This window comes from Nicotiana tabacum, chromosome 16, assembly GCF_000715075.1.
Source record: "Nicotiana tabacum cultivar K326 chromosome 16, ASM71507v2, whole genome shotgun sequence".
Lineage (NCBI taxonomy): Eukaryota > Viridiplantae > Streptophyta > Magnoliopsida > Solanales > Solanaceae > Nicotiana > Nicotiana tabacum.
In genome coordinates, this window is record NC_134095.1 from 23,494,847 (window position 1) to 23,512,542 (window position 17,696).

Below are 17,696 nucleotides of genomic sequence, written 5' to 3' on the forward strand. Positions count from 1 at the left end.
ATTTATGTATTCAGATATATTATATAATTTTTCTGAAGATTGCTATGTTTTTGGGGTATTTTTCGGCTGAGAATCTTTTTTATAACTGAAAATACAAAATTTGTGTGTTATAATTAAGTTTGTTGAGTTATATTAGGAGTCTATTATGTTAATTGATTCACTTTCCCTTTTAAAAACAGTGTCATCTCCTATTTCACGCCATGAATACAGGCGAATACAATAATGTCTCCATCTGTAATTTCATATTTCACTCCATGAATACAGTCGAATACACTCGAATACAACAACTGATTAGTTGGACTTCCTGATTCACGCTTATTTTTGCTACTGTATTCACGAATACAATAGCTTAAATACATCAAATACATCTTATAACCATGTATCTATAATTCGTAATATAGCAAATGATATCTATGACTAATTACTACTAAAAGATAGTGTTTTATGAAAATTTTCCAATTCCATTTCTTTATTGGAAAGGTTTTGGTTTTGACGTGACGTTGTTAACAAACTAGTTATGGTTATGCGGCTAGGAAAATTTGAGAAGTTTTATAACCTGTCAATATTTTCTTTTATTTTTTGGGGTTGGGTTCTTTTCAAAAATCATTTTCCACCTAAGTTTTCTCTAAAAAAAAATTACAATATTTTTTCTGGCAAAAACAGCTTGCTCACACTAAGGTTGAAAATGTGCCACTATTTTAATTTAAACCAAAAATCCAAAAAACGGAAATCATATCGAACGATAGCCACGAATTGGAAGCAGTGGAAACAATGAACCTTCTAAGCCAAGCTTCCGCCGGAGCTTTAACGGCAACTCATCGTTGTTCCCTCAAATTCACCCACCCAATTCCACCGCTCTTCTCCCATCGCCGGCCCACTAAAGTCTCCACTACTAACCCAATTCACGGCCCAAAAAATCGCCCTAAACCCCTCACTCTTGCTAACGCTGAATCTTCTTCCGGCGACGGCGCTCCTAGTCAAACTAATACTGCTACTACTAGTACTAGTGGATCAAATAATGGGTCATCTTCTTTCGGCCCAGATGATGGAATTACTTTCGTGGGCCAAGATACTGTTCCTCTTGAAGGTGTTATCCAGTTTGAGAAACCCGATTCTTCTTCCTTTAGTGATAAACTCAACAAATGGGGGTAAGTCTTTCTTTATCTGATTACTAATTCCCCCGTCCCAATTTATGTGATGGACTTTCAATATGTAGAAACAGTTACTTTAAACTTCGGTTTTATCCTTAATGAGATGATTACGGAGGGAGTATGTGATACTGTGTGATTGAGAATTGGTACAAAACCTGTCTGGAGTAGGGCGGATAGTGAGGACTGAGGTGTAATTGTTGTTGTGTTGTTTGTATGTGATTGTGTTGTTCATTGGGATTTTTTCTTTCTTTTTGAATTTGTGGATTTTCAGTTGGGTGGCATTGTTAGCTGGTGGAGATGTAGCGGCTCTATTGTTGTTTTCTGCAATTGGAAGGTTAAGTCATGGCTTCCCTGTTTTTGATCCCGACACGCTGCGAACTTCTGATCCTTTCATTGCTGGTAGGGGAATTGATATGTTTTGCTTATCTTTCTAAGTTATTATGTATTCTTGAACATAAAGATTGAATTTTTAATGATAACTTTGGGTTTCTTAGGTTGGTTTTTGAGTGCATATTTCCTTGGAGGATATGGGGAGGATGGTCGAGGAAAGAATGGTCTTTTTAAGGCTTTCATTGCTGCTACCAAATCATGGTCATTAGGCATTCCGGTTAGTCCTCTTTATATACCAGTTGATTGGATACTGTAATTTATTGATACTCTTGGGTTACTCCTCATTATCTGGTGGTTACCAAACAAATCCATTATATGGGTGACTGAAATTTGGTCAACCTTGCTTCCTATTTACAAGTCAGGTAGTTATACATCTTGCAGCTTCTCTAACATGAAAACTTAAAAGCTCAGTTCAATGCTTCTATTCACCATTTTTTACTATTTACTAGTTGTAAGCTGTGGTTGTTAGTTAACTATCGCACAACTAGATATTAATGGTGGGGAATTCATCCGCATGTGATGACTGAAGGTAAAAGACAAGAAAGAGGAATAAAAAGGAAGCAGACAAAGGAAGACTTCTTCCGTTGGCTGACCCAAAGGGTAAATTGGCAGTCCGCTAAAATTGGCAACCGGATTTGGACAAAGAATAAGTAGGAACCTATTTAATACGCTGTCAATACAATATTCTGGAAGCCCATAAATAAGCATCTCCGCTGCCTCATTCAAGCTTCCAATTGGAATTTAATCTAGTGGATCCACAGAGGAGCTCTGAAGAATAGAGAGTTGTAGATCATAGAGTGAGGTATTCTCTATGTGGAAAGAGAGTTGAGTGGTGGTGGAGAGGGTATTCCTTTTGAGTGTGTTAAACTCGGGGATTTTGTGATACTCGATTGCTTATTGTATCTCATCTACTATAGTGGTATTGTTGTGCTCATCTTGGGTCATGGTTTATCAGTTCCTTATTTCTCACTTTTATTCTCATTGATTTACAATGAATATTCTGTGGGTATTTCAAGGGTCCCAACAAGTGATCTACGTATCTATTCCTGAGAATTGTGTGACGGATCCACGAGATTGCATTCCAGTTCGGAAGCCTGAAAGAGGCAGAGAAGAGACCTATTACAGGCTTCAAAATATTCTGCTGACATCATCAATTATATTAGCGTATTAATTAGGCTCCTACTGTTCTTTGCCAAAGTCGGTTGCCATTTTTGGCCGCCAACATTTCTCTGTTGGGGTTGGCAATGGAAGGCTATCTTCCTTGCCTTTTTTCTTTGTCTATTTCTTTTTCTTTTTCTCTTTCTTCTCGTTAGCCAATCACATGGGGATAACTTTACCCCACAATTACAGCTTGAACTTCCTCGGGCTTTGGCCAATGCTCTCAGGAGATAAGGAGCATAATTTCAAGAACTTAGGATTTTCTATCATTCTAGAAAGACAGGAACAAATTCATTATGAGGAAGGAAATATCTTAGGAATTAGATTTTTAGTATTGGCACTCCAAATAAGATGTAGAGATCTGCCAAAAGAAAACTCATGGATGTGTGTTAGTTGCACATAATGCAAAATGCATGGTTAAGGCGACAAACTTGAAGAGGAGAAGGAGGTGCATAACCTCTTTAAGGGTGACTGCCATGGGAATTGTCGGTAGTGAGCTGAAATGATGCTTCCAGATCGGGCTACTAACGGCGAGTAAGGTGTATTTAGAATGTAGTTGTAATACTTGTGTAAAACATTTTGTGCGCTTAACAGGAGAACAAATACGCTAGTAATCAAGAAACATTCCAGAGTGGAATGAGGCTTTAAGTAGTACTATTGCTCAGTAACTTGGTTTGTGCTTGACTGCATGTGACCAGGAATAAGCTTGAATATGTTGAACTGCATCATAGGTTAAAACCAGTTTCGGTGTGCTTAGTATTTACTCCCTCTTTTCTATTTTATGTGATGCTCTTTCCTTTTTAGTTTGTTCCAAAAAGAATGACACTTATCTATTTCTGGGGGAACGATTTAACTTTTAAACTTTTCATATTATGCTTAAAGTCATGATATAGGCAAATGTTATGGCATGTCTGATGCTAAAGTTCCCAAAGTCTTTTTTCTTTTCTTTCTAAACTTCCATGCCCAATCAAACAAGTTGCTAAATGAAATGATAGAGGATGAGTTATGTCTTAATGAAATTGTTAACTTTGCCTTGACAGATTTTTCCGCCTTGACAAAACTCCATATATGATGTGTGGTATAAGTATCTGTATTTTGTTGTGTGTTCTGATCTCTCTCTCTTCTATCTATCTATCTATCTATGGGTACAAGTAGTACCAGGTAAGGTTCCATTGTATCTTCTCGGGTAAAAGTAGAAAAAATATCAACTTAATAATTGATAACTTAGTATGAGCCAGAAACATCACATTACTTAATGTTGAACTATTTAAAGGAAGTACAATGCTTTTGTAGAAGTGAGAATTGTCAATTGTATAAATGGAGTATTACTATTTGTAGAAACATGTCGAATATTTTGGGATGTCTTAGAAGTGGTTGTGTGACGGAGAGAGTACAATATGTAAAACCCTAAAAAAGGCAGCCCAGTGCACAAAGCATCCTGCATTCATGCAGGGTCCGGGGAGGACTGCACCCCAAGGGAGTGTGATGTAGGCAGTTTACCCTGATGCAAGTATCAGTGGTCGATGCAAGTATCAGTGGTTGATTCAACCCTAGATGCTGCGAAAATATCTTGATGAGCATATGATTTGATCAGTTTACAACTTTCTCTCTCTTGGGGAATGACTAGTGAGCCAATTTTCTGTTCTCATACTTATTGTCATCTTTCTAGCGACTTCGGTCTTTCTGCCCCTTGCTTAATCTTTGTTTCGTTTACTTGATTCTCTTTGCCGTGGAAATTTGAGATTGTTTCACTGAGTAACTTAAACCTAGGATATGACAACGAGGAACATGCTATTTTCTGCTAAATGAAAGGTGGATACAAGATTGTCTTTCGTTGTTGGTCACAATTTACTTGAGAATGGAAGAGAGCAGAGAAGGGAAATTCTTGTAGTTTTGCTGGGGGAAGAGGAAGGAACTTTGTTGGCAGCATTTTCATCAACTGCCATATTTTTTTCTGGATTTGAGTAGAGAAGACTGAAGAGATCAGCATCAGAGAACAGTGGAAAATTCGTTCATAGTTGGAGGAAGCAAGATCAGCTGTAAAAGTACTACATCAAGCAAAGCTTTAACCACTATGTAAGTTTCGTTAGAATACTTGGAATTTAAGATAGTAGAAGAAGCAACATTTCAATCCCTGAGAACACTTGTAACTCTGGATATAGCTTATCGGATTCAGTAGTTTGCAGAGCTAGGAGTGCATCTTCAGACTGATTATAATCAGGGTATTAAACAAAAGAGTTATGTTGGGGTCGTACGCCCGAAGGAATGGCCTAATAAGGGAGTTGCTGATAAAGTGATGAAAAGGGAAAACAAATTGGCATCAATTGCATAAGAAAGGTTTCTCATAACCAAAAAGGACTTCCTTTATACAACTTTGGTTGGAGGAAAGGAAGATAATCCTTCTATGTGAATTGAGATATGGGTAATATCGAAACGGAATATGGATGTGACAATGTACTGCATTATTTGGATCACAATTTTGGTTTGATTTCCCTTCTAGAGGCAAAGAGGGAATACTTTAATGGGGAATTGGTATTAGGATAAGTATAAATTGCTAACTAGTGGTCTTTGCAAATATTTGAGGTGTAGAGGCCAGCCGATAAAATTGAGAATAGGACTATTAGATGTTGGATGTTCTAGGGTTTCAAGTTGAGCAGGACCAAGACAGAATACTTGGAGTGCAAGTTCAGTGGCGTTACCCGGGAGGCGGACGGGGATGTGAGACTCGATACGCAAGTCATTCCCAGGAAGGAGAATTTCAAGTATCTGGGATCTATAATTCAGAAGAATGAGGAGATAGATGAGGATGTCACACACCGTATTGGAGCAGGTTGGATGAAGTGGAGACTCGTTTTCGGTGTCTTGTGCGATAAGAACGTGCCGTTGAGACTTAAGGGTAAGTTCTACAAGGTAGTGGTTAGACCGACTATGTTGTGTGGGGCAGAGTGTTGGCCAGCCAAAAAGTCTCATGTCCAGCAGATGAAAGTAGCGGAAATGAGGATGTTGAAATGGATGTGTGGGCATACTAGATTGGATAGAATTAGGAATGAAGTTATTCGAGACAAGGTGGGAGTGGCCCCTGTGGAGGCAAAGATGCGTGAGATAAGGTTGAGATGGTTCGGGCATGTTAAGAGGAGAAGTACAGATGCCCCAGTCAGGAGATGCGTGAGGTTGGCCTTGGGAGGTGAGAGGAGGGGTAGAGGTAGACCAAAGAAGTCTTGGGCAGAGGTGATCAGGCGGGACATGGAGCGGCTTGAGTTGACCGAGGACATGATCCTAGATAGGAGGGTGTGGAGGTTGAAGATTAGGGTAGAAGGTTAGTAAGTAGTCGTGCGTTTCCCTTTGTCTTCTCCAGTTCGATAGTATTAGTGCTAGTATGGTATCTTTTTTTTTCCTTAGTTTGCTATATTTGCATGTCTTGTTCTGTTATTACTTGTCATCGGTAATTCCGTAGTTTGCTAGCAGTACTTCGTTCACATTCTCATGTGCTGCATTGGATTTATTTCTCTAAATATACTATCTTGCTATTACTTGTTATCGGTACCCCTTTCATATTCTCTGTTGCTATTTTCGATTTAGTTTTCTAAGTATTTGTCTTGCTATTACTTGATATCAGAGCTTTCTTCAACTTCTTTAGCCGAAGGTCTATCGGAAACAGTCTCCCTGTAAGCGCCCTTACAGGGTAGAGTAAGCCTGCGTACATCCTACCCTCCCCAGACCCCACTTGTGGGATTATACTGGGTTGTTGTTATTGTTGTAGGACTATTGGATGTTCCACTGAACCTATGTTCTGATAATGTCTTTTTTTAAATAGCCGTAAAATCCCCGAGGGTTAGTGGCGCACTGTTCGAAACTTGCTGGATAATAGGCTCACCTCTACTCATCACTTAATACCAGGTGTTTATCTGCGGCAAGGTTCAAAACTTATGATGTGCGTCTAACCCACATATCACAAGTTGCACTCATCCTAATGATACACTTCTATTGTGTAGAACAGATGAGAGAGTTGGAATTATTGAGAATAATTTTGATTTTCTTGAAACCATTTGAGAATAAAACCTCTAGTTCTCCTCAAACAGTCCTCTCCTTTTGTTATAGTGGGTCCTTGAAGTGTTATTGGCTTTCCAATTCAATGTTTACAAGTTGTCTGTTCATATGTTGCATTTTTTCTGATAGCAAAAACTTTTATGGTTAATCAAATCCTGCCTTAGATTCATTGGACAAGCCTCTGTTAGAAATAAAACCTCCAGTTCTCATCTAACATTTCTCTTCTTTGTTTACCATATACATTCAGTAGAGAGCTTAGTGCTTGAAGTTTAAATGATTTTGTGAAAATAGGTGTTTCAGGGGTGTTCATATATTGCAACTTTTCCAATAGGAAAAAATATATATGGTTAATCAAATTCTCCGATGATTCATCACAAGTCTGGGATAACAGCAGGGACAACAGTAAGAATATGAATCTCTTCAGTGGTGTTGATAGGGAAGATGTTGTCATGCGTCACATAAAATGAATTAAAAAAGGGAAATGGCTATGGATAAGTTTTTATTTGAGTACTAACAAATCACATTTGGAATCTTTCCCCTGTTACACTCACTCTTGTGTGGCTGATCTACTGTCTTCGGTAAATGTTTCTGGTTATATTTGCTTAAAGTAGTCTTTTCATAAGATTTGGTATGCAATACTTGCTTTGACATTTCCATGGATGCTTTGGCCTTCCATTGGAGTTTGATAGATAACTATCATTTTCTAGTCTCAAGCTTTCCTCGCATCTTGATACATTGCCCGTGAATTTCATAATAGTCATTGAACAATGATAAAGTTTTGTCATTTGCATAATTTGTTGGGCATTTGCTGGGCCTTACCCATCATGGAAAATTATTTGCATGTGTAAAGCTGGAACACGGCAGCATGTTGTATGACTGCATGTCAGAGAACATCCAGAACTGTTAACGTTATAGTGTACACATTAGTTAGAAGTGATGTAATTTGAGGATAAAGGTTAGACAAATAGATTATGCTTAGTCGCTCCCACTTACGTGAAGCATGAGCTTGATCATGTTTTTGTTTAAATAACTGTTATCAGCCTTTCATCTTTTCTCCGTTTGTTGAGGAGCAAGGTTTCCTAATCGTCAGCTGACTCTTATTTACTCTCTGTTTCTCTTCATTTGCAGGTGGGTTTAGCTATAAGGGCTGCCTCTGTGGGTCATATACCACCAGTCAACTTCATAATAGTTACCATGGGGAGTACTGCTGTATTACTTATCGGATGGCGGACGCTCTTGTTCAGCATCTTACCGAAGGACCAGCCGAAGAAGAATGATGTTTATAAGAGCGGAAGCCCTTTTGAACTTTTTGAGGTAAAGTTTCTCTTGTCTAATCAGTAACTTGGGATATTAATGGCGGGGTAGCTGTTTCTATGAACCTTTTCTTGCTTCCCTAACATGGCTACCCTGTTTGAGCACTCGAATCTGTGAACTCAAGCCATGGAACTTTATATGAATGTGGCATGCGATGGCTTTTATTTTCCCATGCACTAAACTCTTAAGGCAAAATAAATCATAAAGCTGACATTTGATCAATTTGTTTGCATAAGAGCTCATGAAAGTTTGATAAGATCATTATTTTTTGAAATAACACTTGGTTGACATTTGATAAATTTGTTTGCTAAGAGCTCATGCAATGTTGACACGGTATCATTTAATTGCTGAAATTCTGGCTTCTCGGACAAACGTGGTATTTTCTTAACTTAATACTAGTAAATATTCAAGTTTTTCACGTTCACCGAGGGAACAAATGGAAATGAAAAGACGTAAACCTGTGCTTACTTTCTAGTGTTATTCTTATTTTCCCCCTATGCCATGAATGTTTGTTTCTTACATGACAACTATGCAGTAACTGTGTAAAACATGGTTGCTTGTTTAATTTCTGTATTTATTAAGAAAAAAAATTCCTTTTGTTGCAGTTGCTCACATCATTGGTAAGAAGATGGTGATTATGGTAGCAGTGCACGCGACATTTTATTGCGATTATATTCTTTCTAAAGGAAATTTCCCAGTATGTACATGTAATTTCTCAGTATTAGTAGATGTACGACGCTGAAACTTGAGCGATTGTAGTTCATTGCGTAGCGATGGAAGAAAATAAAGTTTCATCCATTCCTCATTATACTACAGGTTTTACTTAAATTGGTGCACGAAAATGTGGCATTTACTTTGTCCAGTGCTGATGTATCAATATTTGATTTGGGAATGCATCATATCATGACCTAGGGGAATTGTATGTTATGCCGACGCTGCTTGTGCTTCTGGGTTGAAGAGAAATCAAACTGCTTATTTAAGGTCCTTGAACTGTTTCTCAGTCGCCAATATCAACAAAAAGAAGATACAGTTAGTAACATTCCAGTTAGTAATTTATAGTAAGCTTGCTTCATTTTTAGAAGTGGCTTAGTTAAATTTTACTAGTTGGCTCGCTGTATTAAGATTAGAAATGATAAAGGAAATCTCTTCAGTAGTGCGTGCAGCTCATTGCTTTGAGAAAGGGTGTGTTACAAATAACTACTTTGACCAAAATTGCTGAGGGTTTTCAATCTTTTGCTTTTTATTTACACCTAAAGTTTAACAAATAACTTTAGGGATCGTTTGGTACGAGGGATAAGGTAAATGATTAAATTTATACCATGTTGGTTGATGGTGCAATTTATCCCTAAAATGGTGTAAATTTAATCCCAGACTTAATACTGGATATCCCATTGTATCTCATCAACTTAGGATTAATTTATCCACCTCCTAGCTGGGATAAATTAGTCTAAGAGATTATAATCCCAGGTTAATTTAGTCCGTGTACCAAACGACCCCTTAATCACTGCTACTTGATGCCCGAATATATATGAGTAGTCAGCTTCTTATTTTTGCTGATAACATAACATTGTGTAGAGTGTGATTTTGTCATGTCCATTGCATATAAGAAATTTCAAATCTGTTTTGTGGGAAAAGGCAACCGATTTACAGTGATGAGACGTTTGCAGCATTATTTCTGGGTGGAAAAAGGCCTATATTTTTGTTGCTAATGGGAAGGGAATGTAGGTAGGCCGGCCAAGCAGTATATGAATAGTGTGAGTTGAGCATAGGTATATATAGGCCAAGAAAGCTGTGAAAGAAGATTACATTGTCAATTAGCCGTCAGTAGAATTTGGAAATTAAAACAAGAGGTTAATGTATGGCTCCAAGACAAAAAACGTTAAGTGATTTTTTCACATTTACGCAAGTCTTGAAGGCTAAAATTATTTGACACCTATATCCGATTAAATAGTTGAAACAAACATAAATTGGTTCAGATATCTGCTTTGTTAAAAATAAATAAATAAATAAATAAATAAATACATGATTAGTTGAAATAAAATTAAGGGGTGATGTGGGGTTTCCATAAGATGGATTTTTGGGCAGCCAAGAATGCCCACCACTCACTGCCTTTGCTCAGTTTGAAATTTGCCTTCTCTTCCTCTTACTGGTGCTGTCAGATCAATCTTTGTTTGACTGTGTTCCCTTTTCTTTTCTTTTCTTTTTTTTTTTTTAAATTTTGCTCCTTTAAATCTTACTTTTCCTTTTTCTGAATTTCTGATTGATTTTGTGGCTCAGTCATGTCTTCGTTTGGTGTTAATAAGTCATCATCAGCACATTATATCAATGTCTAATGGTGTCTCAAGTCAAACTTACCCTAATTTCTGATTTATCGAGAAACTCAAATGCTCAAGTTTCATAAAATCGAAATAATTCCTACTTAGAATCAAACCTTTTTGCATTGAAATTGACAATTGCAGATCATTTGCTCTACAATGGTTGACCTTGCACTTTGACTTTATATGATAAATTTGAGATTATCTATTTAATTGCATGTATTTTATTAGTCAGCACTACAAGAATAAGCCTATTTTATCCAAAATTTTAGATTATTTCTGATTATTATGAAGAGCAATAATAATAAATTATTTAATTAATTAGTAATACCAGCTTTATTCTACATGAAACAAAGTACCAATATATAATTTTTTTGGTTTTCCACCCGGTGTCCGGTACCCGCATTGGTGCCCAACTATATCCGGATTCGCACTGCGTAGGGCCCCATTCGGGGGGAAGCGCTGCCTACCAAAGATTTTTCCATACTCAGAGCTCGAACCCGAGACCTTTGGTTAAGGAAGAAACAATCTCATCCACTACACCAATATCAATTACTTTGGAGTATAAAATTTGCTAAGAAAGCAAATTCAAACTATAAGGAAAATATCAAGATTAATATCTTAAATGGATAAATATTTGAAAAGAAAAAAGAAAAGATATTAATTTGACAAAGGAAAAATATCCAAAATAAAAGTAGTCTGTCTAGCTGTAATCTAGTGGGTAGTAGAGCAGTAGCTAAGAGGGAAAAAGGGATGGTGTTTTTTAGCAAAGGAATTAATGAGGTGAAAGTGGCAAGGCATTGGTACATGTTTGCCCTTAATATCCATCTTACACCATTGTGGAAAAAGAAACCTTATAGTCTTCCTTCCCTTTATAGTGAAAGTTTGTTACAAAACAAAGTATGTATAGTGAATTATTAAAGGGGAATTTCAGACCATTGCATCAGCATAAACATTAAAGGCACATTTTGTATCTAACTGGATATTTTTTTTCAACTTTCGAAAGGTTACCTATTGGATTCAGAATTTAAGTTTTATAGGTTCAAACCTATTATTCCTCCTGTTTCAAAAAGATTGGCATAGTTCAAAGTATGAGGATTAAAATACACGTAACTTTGACCGTGAATTTAGACATAGATTCATCGAGTTTTTGAAAATAAAATTTATATTTTTAGAAACTACATAAAAAGTATTATAAATCATAATAATTCATATTCAATCTATTTACAAAATACTTAAAAAAACTTTGATAAAAAAAAACCTTGTAGACTTCCCAGATTGTAATAGTATCAATCTTTTTGAAACGAAAGTAGTATACTTTTAAGATTATGTGTTCATATCTATTACTCCCTCCATTCCAATTTATATGAACCTGTTTGACTGAGCACGGAGTTTAAGAAAAAAATAAAGACTTTTGAAATTTGTGGTCCTAAGCAAGTCCAAATGGGGCCAGAGTATTTGTATGGTTATAAAAGCTTCTCATTAAGGGTAAAGTTGTAACTTTAAGCTAAATTGTTACCAAATTTAAAAAGGGTTCATTCTTTTTGGAACGGACCAAAAAGGAAATAGGTTCACATAAACTAGAACAGAGGGAGTATTTCTTATAATTTTAGTGAGTTTTTACTTAAATTTATATATCGCATCGAAAGTATTGAGTTCAGATAAACCCGATGTCAAGCTTTATCTTGTTTGTGTCATGATTTTTTAAAACTTGTTTGGTTTTTATAACTTATAAGGTAAAGACTAATGGATTCTTCTGCAGCATATATATATATATATATATATATATATATATATATATATATATATATATATATATATATATATAAGAGAGAGAGAGAATAAGGTGATAGTGACTATACAATTCAGCATAGACGGTGACATATCAGATGAAAGTTTAAGACCTGAGAGACAAGGAAAGGGCTACTACTACTATACTAAACCCTATAATAGGCTACAAATGAACAATTCTTCTTATTTGTGGATGTTGCCGTTAAGTTTCCATTTGTTATTGTAACATTGTCGTCCTTTCAATAATATGCTTCATTATAGTATTATTATGTGCACTTAGGCCACATTGTTCAATTGAATCAAATCCAGATTATGTACTATGTTTCCCTAGTATTATCCTGTTTTGGACATTCAAGACTAATGTTCATTATACAATGATGGTACATTAATGGCAAATTTCTTAATCTTGTCTTTGGAAACTAAATATTCTTTCTGTTCATTTTACATGGAAAATGATTTAGGGAATCAAATCATTTCATCTCTTACTATTGTTTTTTAAATTTTTTGAATAGCTTGAAGTAATAGTATTTTCATTTTGTTTATAAATACATAATTTAAAATTTTTTTTTTTTTGAAGAATTCACACTAAAAAGTGGATATTTTGGTTTCGTGCTTCGAATTCTTTCACATAAATTAAGATAGAAAGAAGCAACACCATAACAATTACTCCCTCTGTTTCAATTTAAAATAACACATTTTCCTTATTAGTCCGTTTAAAAAAGAATAACACATTTTTATATTTAGAAACAATTTAATTTTAAACTTTTACCCTTAATGGGAAACTTTTATAGCCACAAAAATATAAAAGGCGCACCGCGCAAAACCTATTTAAGAGCAAAAAAGGTTCGTATCATGATGTTGTTTTATTTTGAAGATTCAAATTTGAAAACTATAATTAAGGGTAAAGAGACATTCTTTGTAATGGTACTTTGGTTGTGAGACTAAAAGTGGGCTAGGGGGGTTTGGGGCCAGAAGAGGAACAGTGTAAAGGACAGATTACAGATATAGTCAGAGACATTAAAACAGCTGGATCTCCATAGAGAGGTGAGGGAATAGCAATAGCAAATTAAAGGTCCTAAAAGCAGAAATAATTGTGAGATATAGCCATCAATAAAATCCAACCACTGTTTCTTCTTATGGCCAATATGTTAAGTGACTTTGGGATCTTCCTTAGATTTTGTTTTGGATTTTATGTTTTTTTCTTCCCCTCTTACTTGTCACGTGATTACTTTTGCCCCCCTAACCTCATTTATTTCTCTTCTATATGAATATGAACCTGCTACTATACTTACGTGTTGAAAGTTATGCACTGAGCTGGCCTTATAGCTGCAGGCTCTATAGCTTCAATATATTGCCAGATCAGATCATACTAGGAAATGATCTCTTCATTATTACTTTGTAATTTGTAAATTGTTGACAAAGAGGTAGGTATCTCTCAATTACACAAATCGCTACCATATTAATTATATTATAGCGCCTTAAGTGAGAAAGATGGTACATGCATCAATCCGAATAAATTTTGGATTTCTATATATATACTGGCCAACAATATTTTGAAGTCAAAAGTTATTTGAAAAGAAATATCACTGTATGAGATCAGAGATTTTACATAAATCTTATAGCATCCTAGTGGTTGTATGGTATACTAATGGTTATGTCACGTAGTTTTATTGTTTTAAGTGGCCAATATAATTACTTACATTTAATTATTCACAACTTATCAATCAATTAAGATAATATCTTGATCCTAAATAACTTAATTTGGTGAAAGGTTCCAGTATATATTAAAGACCCTTTCGCCTGCTATTTATGATTCTGACCCCACAAAAATTAGGAAAAAACAGGTACTAACATATTGCAAGGACCTTATATGATGATCAATATTGATCCACTAGTAAATCCGAAGTTGGTCTGACTCTATTCTCCTAATCTGTTGGAATTAAATTCACCATTCTCATCAAGAGGGGTAAACCAAATTACGAAGCCCCCACAACCAATCCACTCAAAAACAACAATAACAACAATAACAATTAATAATTAAGCATTAATCTTAAACAAATTTGAGTTCGCTATATAAATCGGTCGGACTATGTTTAATCAAATAAAATTTAATTATCATACGTTGTGATTAAGATTCATCACGAATTGGATGGTGTTACCTTGACTGTCATTCTCCACAATCATCCTCTTATCTGAAGCTGGGACCAACAATATAAACAAACTCACACTCGTATAGTCCTCATCCCCCGCCAAAAAAAAAAAAGAAAAAAAACTTTGACCCCTTTGCAAGGGGAAAATAGAAGCTAATGTTGTTTTGTTTAACCATCTGGTTTCTTGGATTTATTAGTCAACTAATTCGGATTTGCACCGACGACGAAAGGACAAATGCTTCCTATCAAAAATATTTTTATTTTCAAGAATTAGAACGGTATGGTTGGGTCTCACCATATACTAATGATTTCATAGCAGGGAAAGAAAGGTAGGTTTATTTCTAATAGTGTTTGGTGGAGTCACTCATCATTACCATATAATCAAAGGAAAAGAATCCACACGCACAAACCCTTCCTTTGATTTCCCTCTCTCCACAGTACTTCCCTCCCAAAAACCTCAGTAATGATCAGCCTGTTTTCTTCTCTTTCAAAGATTCAAACCAAATGATTTGCATTTGGAAAATCTGTCTCCACGAATACCTCCATCCATGCAGTTTTGGCATGCAAAATGCTACCCTTATTCCCCCCTAAAGTAAAAATACTGCTACTTATCTTCTTTTTTGCTCATAATTACCCACGACCGCTAAAAGGATATAATTTCCTTTCTCATTCTATATGTTGATTAGCACTTAATTAACTTTGTTGAAGGATCGTGCATTACCTTAAGATCCTTAGTAACTAAGCAAGTTTCGTCATTAAGTTTCTTATTTGTTCTCCCTTGATTTCTTTTATTTTGTGTTAAAGTATCATTTAATATAATGTACGTGCACAATGTATATCTAATATCATTGGACAATTTTATTTTATTTTGAATTAATTGACTAGTTATTAGAGGTACCATTTTGTAGAGTTTAGATATAAATTATTGCTTTAAAACAAATGTTGAAAAAAAATTAACTATGTTCTTCTAGAAAAGAGGAAGAAAACTGAAGTAGGGTATAAGGTGAGCCGCCGTAAACTAATTTTATTTATTTATTTATTAAATCTATCTGTTGGAAAGAACAGATAAAAACAAAAATGGAGACTGTTGATTAGATCCCGTGAAGAAAATAAATGAAACAAAGACAGCACACAAACAATAAAGATGATGGACAGTTTAATCTTTTAGTAGCTATTTTTAATTAAAGTGGAAAACATTCTGCAGTGACTATCCAAAAGAAGACTTTCGTCTAAAATAAACATGTGGAAGAACAGCAAATCTCTAATATATAAGCTTTCCTTTAATAAATTAATAAGATTGTCAATTTAATAAACATAAGAAAAATAATTTTTAAAGAAATAATACTACTTACTACTCCAGTATAAAGAATTATCAGGAAAAAGCAAAGGATTTTCTTTTTGAGGGCCCTTTATTAATCATTCATGGAATATTTCAAGTAAAAGGGAGACCCACTTCTACTTTATGTCCGGCAGCAGGTTTTGACTACGCTCCTTATTGCCCTTAGAAAAAGCAACAACTATCAATCAAAGGCATGCCTTTCTTTTTTTTCTTTATGTTAATAACAACTTCACGTACTGTACCCATAGACGTATTCAAGTTGAGGGATATGAGTTCACGTGAACCTATACTACTCTTCCTAAATCACGTTTAACAATGTTATATTTCTTCAAAATTATTTAAATATATGTGTGTGAACCCATGCTCAAAGACTATTATGGTGCAGTTATTATTGGATGCATCTCTACAAGTGAAATTGGCATTTCAAATCTCACTCTAAATGGTCTTGTTTCCGGCACAGAGTATAGATATATATGTTAAAATTACTAAATTTTCAAAAAAATATAATTTTGAACCTATAATTTTATAAGTATAGTGGATCATGGTAAGAGACTAAAGTTAAACCAGTCAAATATATTTCTAGATTCACCTCTTCACAATAGTGCACTCATCCTCTTAAAATTCTAGATCCGCCTCTGACTCAGAGCATGCCTTATGCAAGCGGAAATATGGAAAAATTAGAACGAAAAAAGAGACAATAAATATTCATGTTATACCTTTTTAATAATATTAAAATTTAATCCAATATCTTTTAATGGTGGAGAAGATGGAAAGGGAAGGATACTGATGGGATTTGAACCTTAAGAAGGCAGGGAGTTCACAAACTTAACTAGCCCTCAATCCCAATTTGATATCTATGTGCCTTGAATATAAGAATAAGTTGTCCTAAAACCAATATCAAAGTTTAAATGCACAAAATTAACTCCAACTAAGTATATTTGTCAAAACAAGTTTCTTGCTAATCATAAAGTTCATTTTTCGGCATGATAGATGGTTTTTTACTCATACTTGTGAATAATGAGATTCACACGAACATGCTACAGTCAGCGTAATTTGGCTTACACTTTATATTTGTGTTTAAAAATTCATTTAATATTTTAAAAGCTAGTAGTAAGTTGTATTTTTTTGAATCATGAACTCAAAATACTAGCTGTTCCTCCGCGCAGGAAGGCGGGAGCAGTCGAATACTTTATGACAGAGGAACAAACTAGAAAAATACAATAATTTATTCCCCAAAATTGTAGCAGAATAACTTTGGCATAAGGTTGTTATAAGCCTTAAATGCGGATATTCCTTTTCTTTTTTTTTTTTGTTATTTGATTTATAGTATAATGCCGGTAACATTCTCCCGTTTAAAACCTTTTGTTTTAACATCCATAAGAATACCTTTCTGTTCAGTAGCTAAGCTCTTGTGCATCACGCTGGCATTCAATCGGTAACGGATTTAGAATTTTAAGGTCGTGGGTGCTTCACTTTCTTTAAACATAAAGTTTCTATCAATCACATAGCATAAATGTAGAACTAAAAGTTAATGAGGAAACTTAAGTTAGTATTACTGTTATAAAAAAAATTCCAATCACAAATCATAACAATTTTGTTACATTTTGAGAGCTATATAAATAATATTGTCATTGCTTACACTTGCAAATATTTTATGCTCTGCCTAGTAAACTAAATAATTATTTAAAATTCACCACCAATGTTGTTAAAAAATTTATCTATTATGTGGTTCTGGAAATTGTTTGAATCTTCAAGAAGGCTAATTTGGGGTCTTTTTGGAAGCTGGGTTTTTCCTCCTTTTGCATCAATGAATTAGATCAAATAAGAAAAAACAAAAGCACTAAAACAAAAAGTGAGCAAAAAGTCGATAGTACTAAAGAGAAATAAAAAGAACTAGAATTGAGACAAATAAATCGCTACTGAAAAGCAATTGAGTAGAAAAGAAGACCTAAAAAATGGTTCGGATGGGAGTATGATAGGGGGAATGACATTCAAAAGATAAAATAAAATAGAACTGCTATTTAATCATTTGCTTTTAGCG

General features: G+C 34.9%; 1 protein-coding gene across 1 annotated transcript; it reads left to right on the forward strand.

The window, feature by feature from the left end:
- The first annotated feature begins 689 nt into the window (after positions 1-689).
- LOC107769423 (uncharacterized) lies at positions 690-8,956 on the forward strand. The gene is made up of 5 exons (XM_016588632.2): positions 690-1,148; positions 1,423-1,550; positions 1,646-1,758; positions 7,875-8,060; positions 8,666-8,956. The coding sequence occupies exons 1-5, from the start codon at positions 772-774 to the stop codon at positions 8,693-8,695; spliced, it is 834 nt and encodes a 277-aa protein (XP_016444118.1). The 5' UTR covers positions 690-771; the 3' UTR covers positions 8,696-8,956.
- Positions 8,957-17,696: the final 8,740 nt, after the last annotated feature.

Coding starts and splice junctions, on each gene's coding strand:
- LOC107769423 (XM_016588632.2), top strand. CDS start 772: ATGAACCTTCTAAGCCAAGCTTCCGCCGGAGCTTTAACGGCAACTCAT. Junction 1,149..1,422: donor GATAAACTCAACAAATGGGG/GTAAGTCTTTCT, acceptor GTGGATTTTCAG/TTGGGTGGCATTGTTAGCTG. Junction 1,551..1,645: donor TTCTGATCCTTTCATTGCTG/GTAGGGGAATTG, acceptor TGGGTTTCTTAG/GTTGGTTTTTGAGTGCATAT.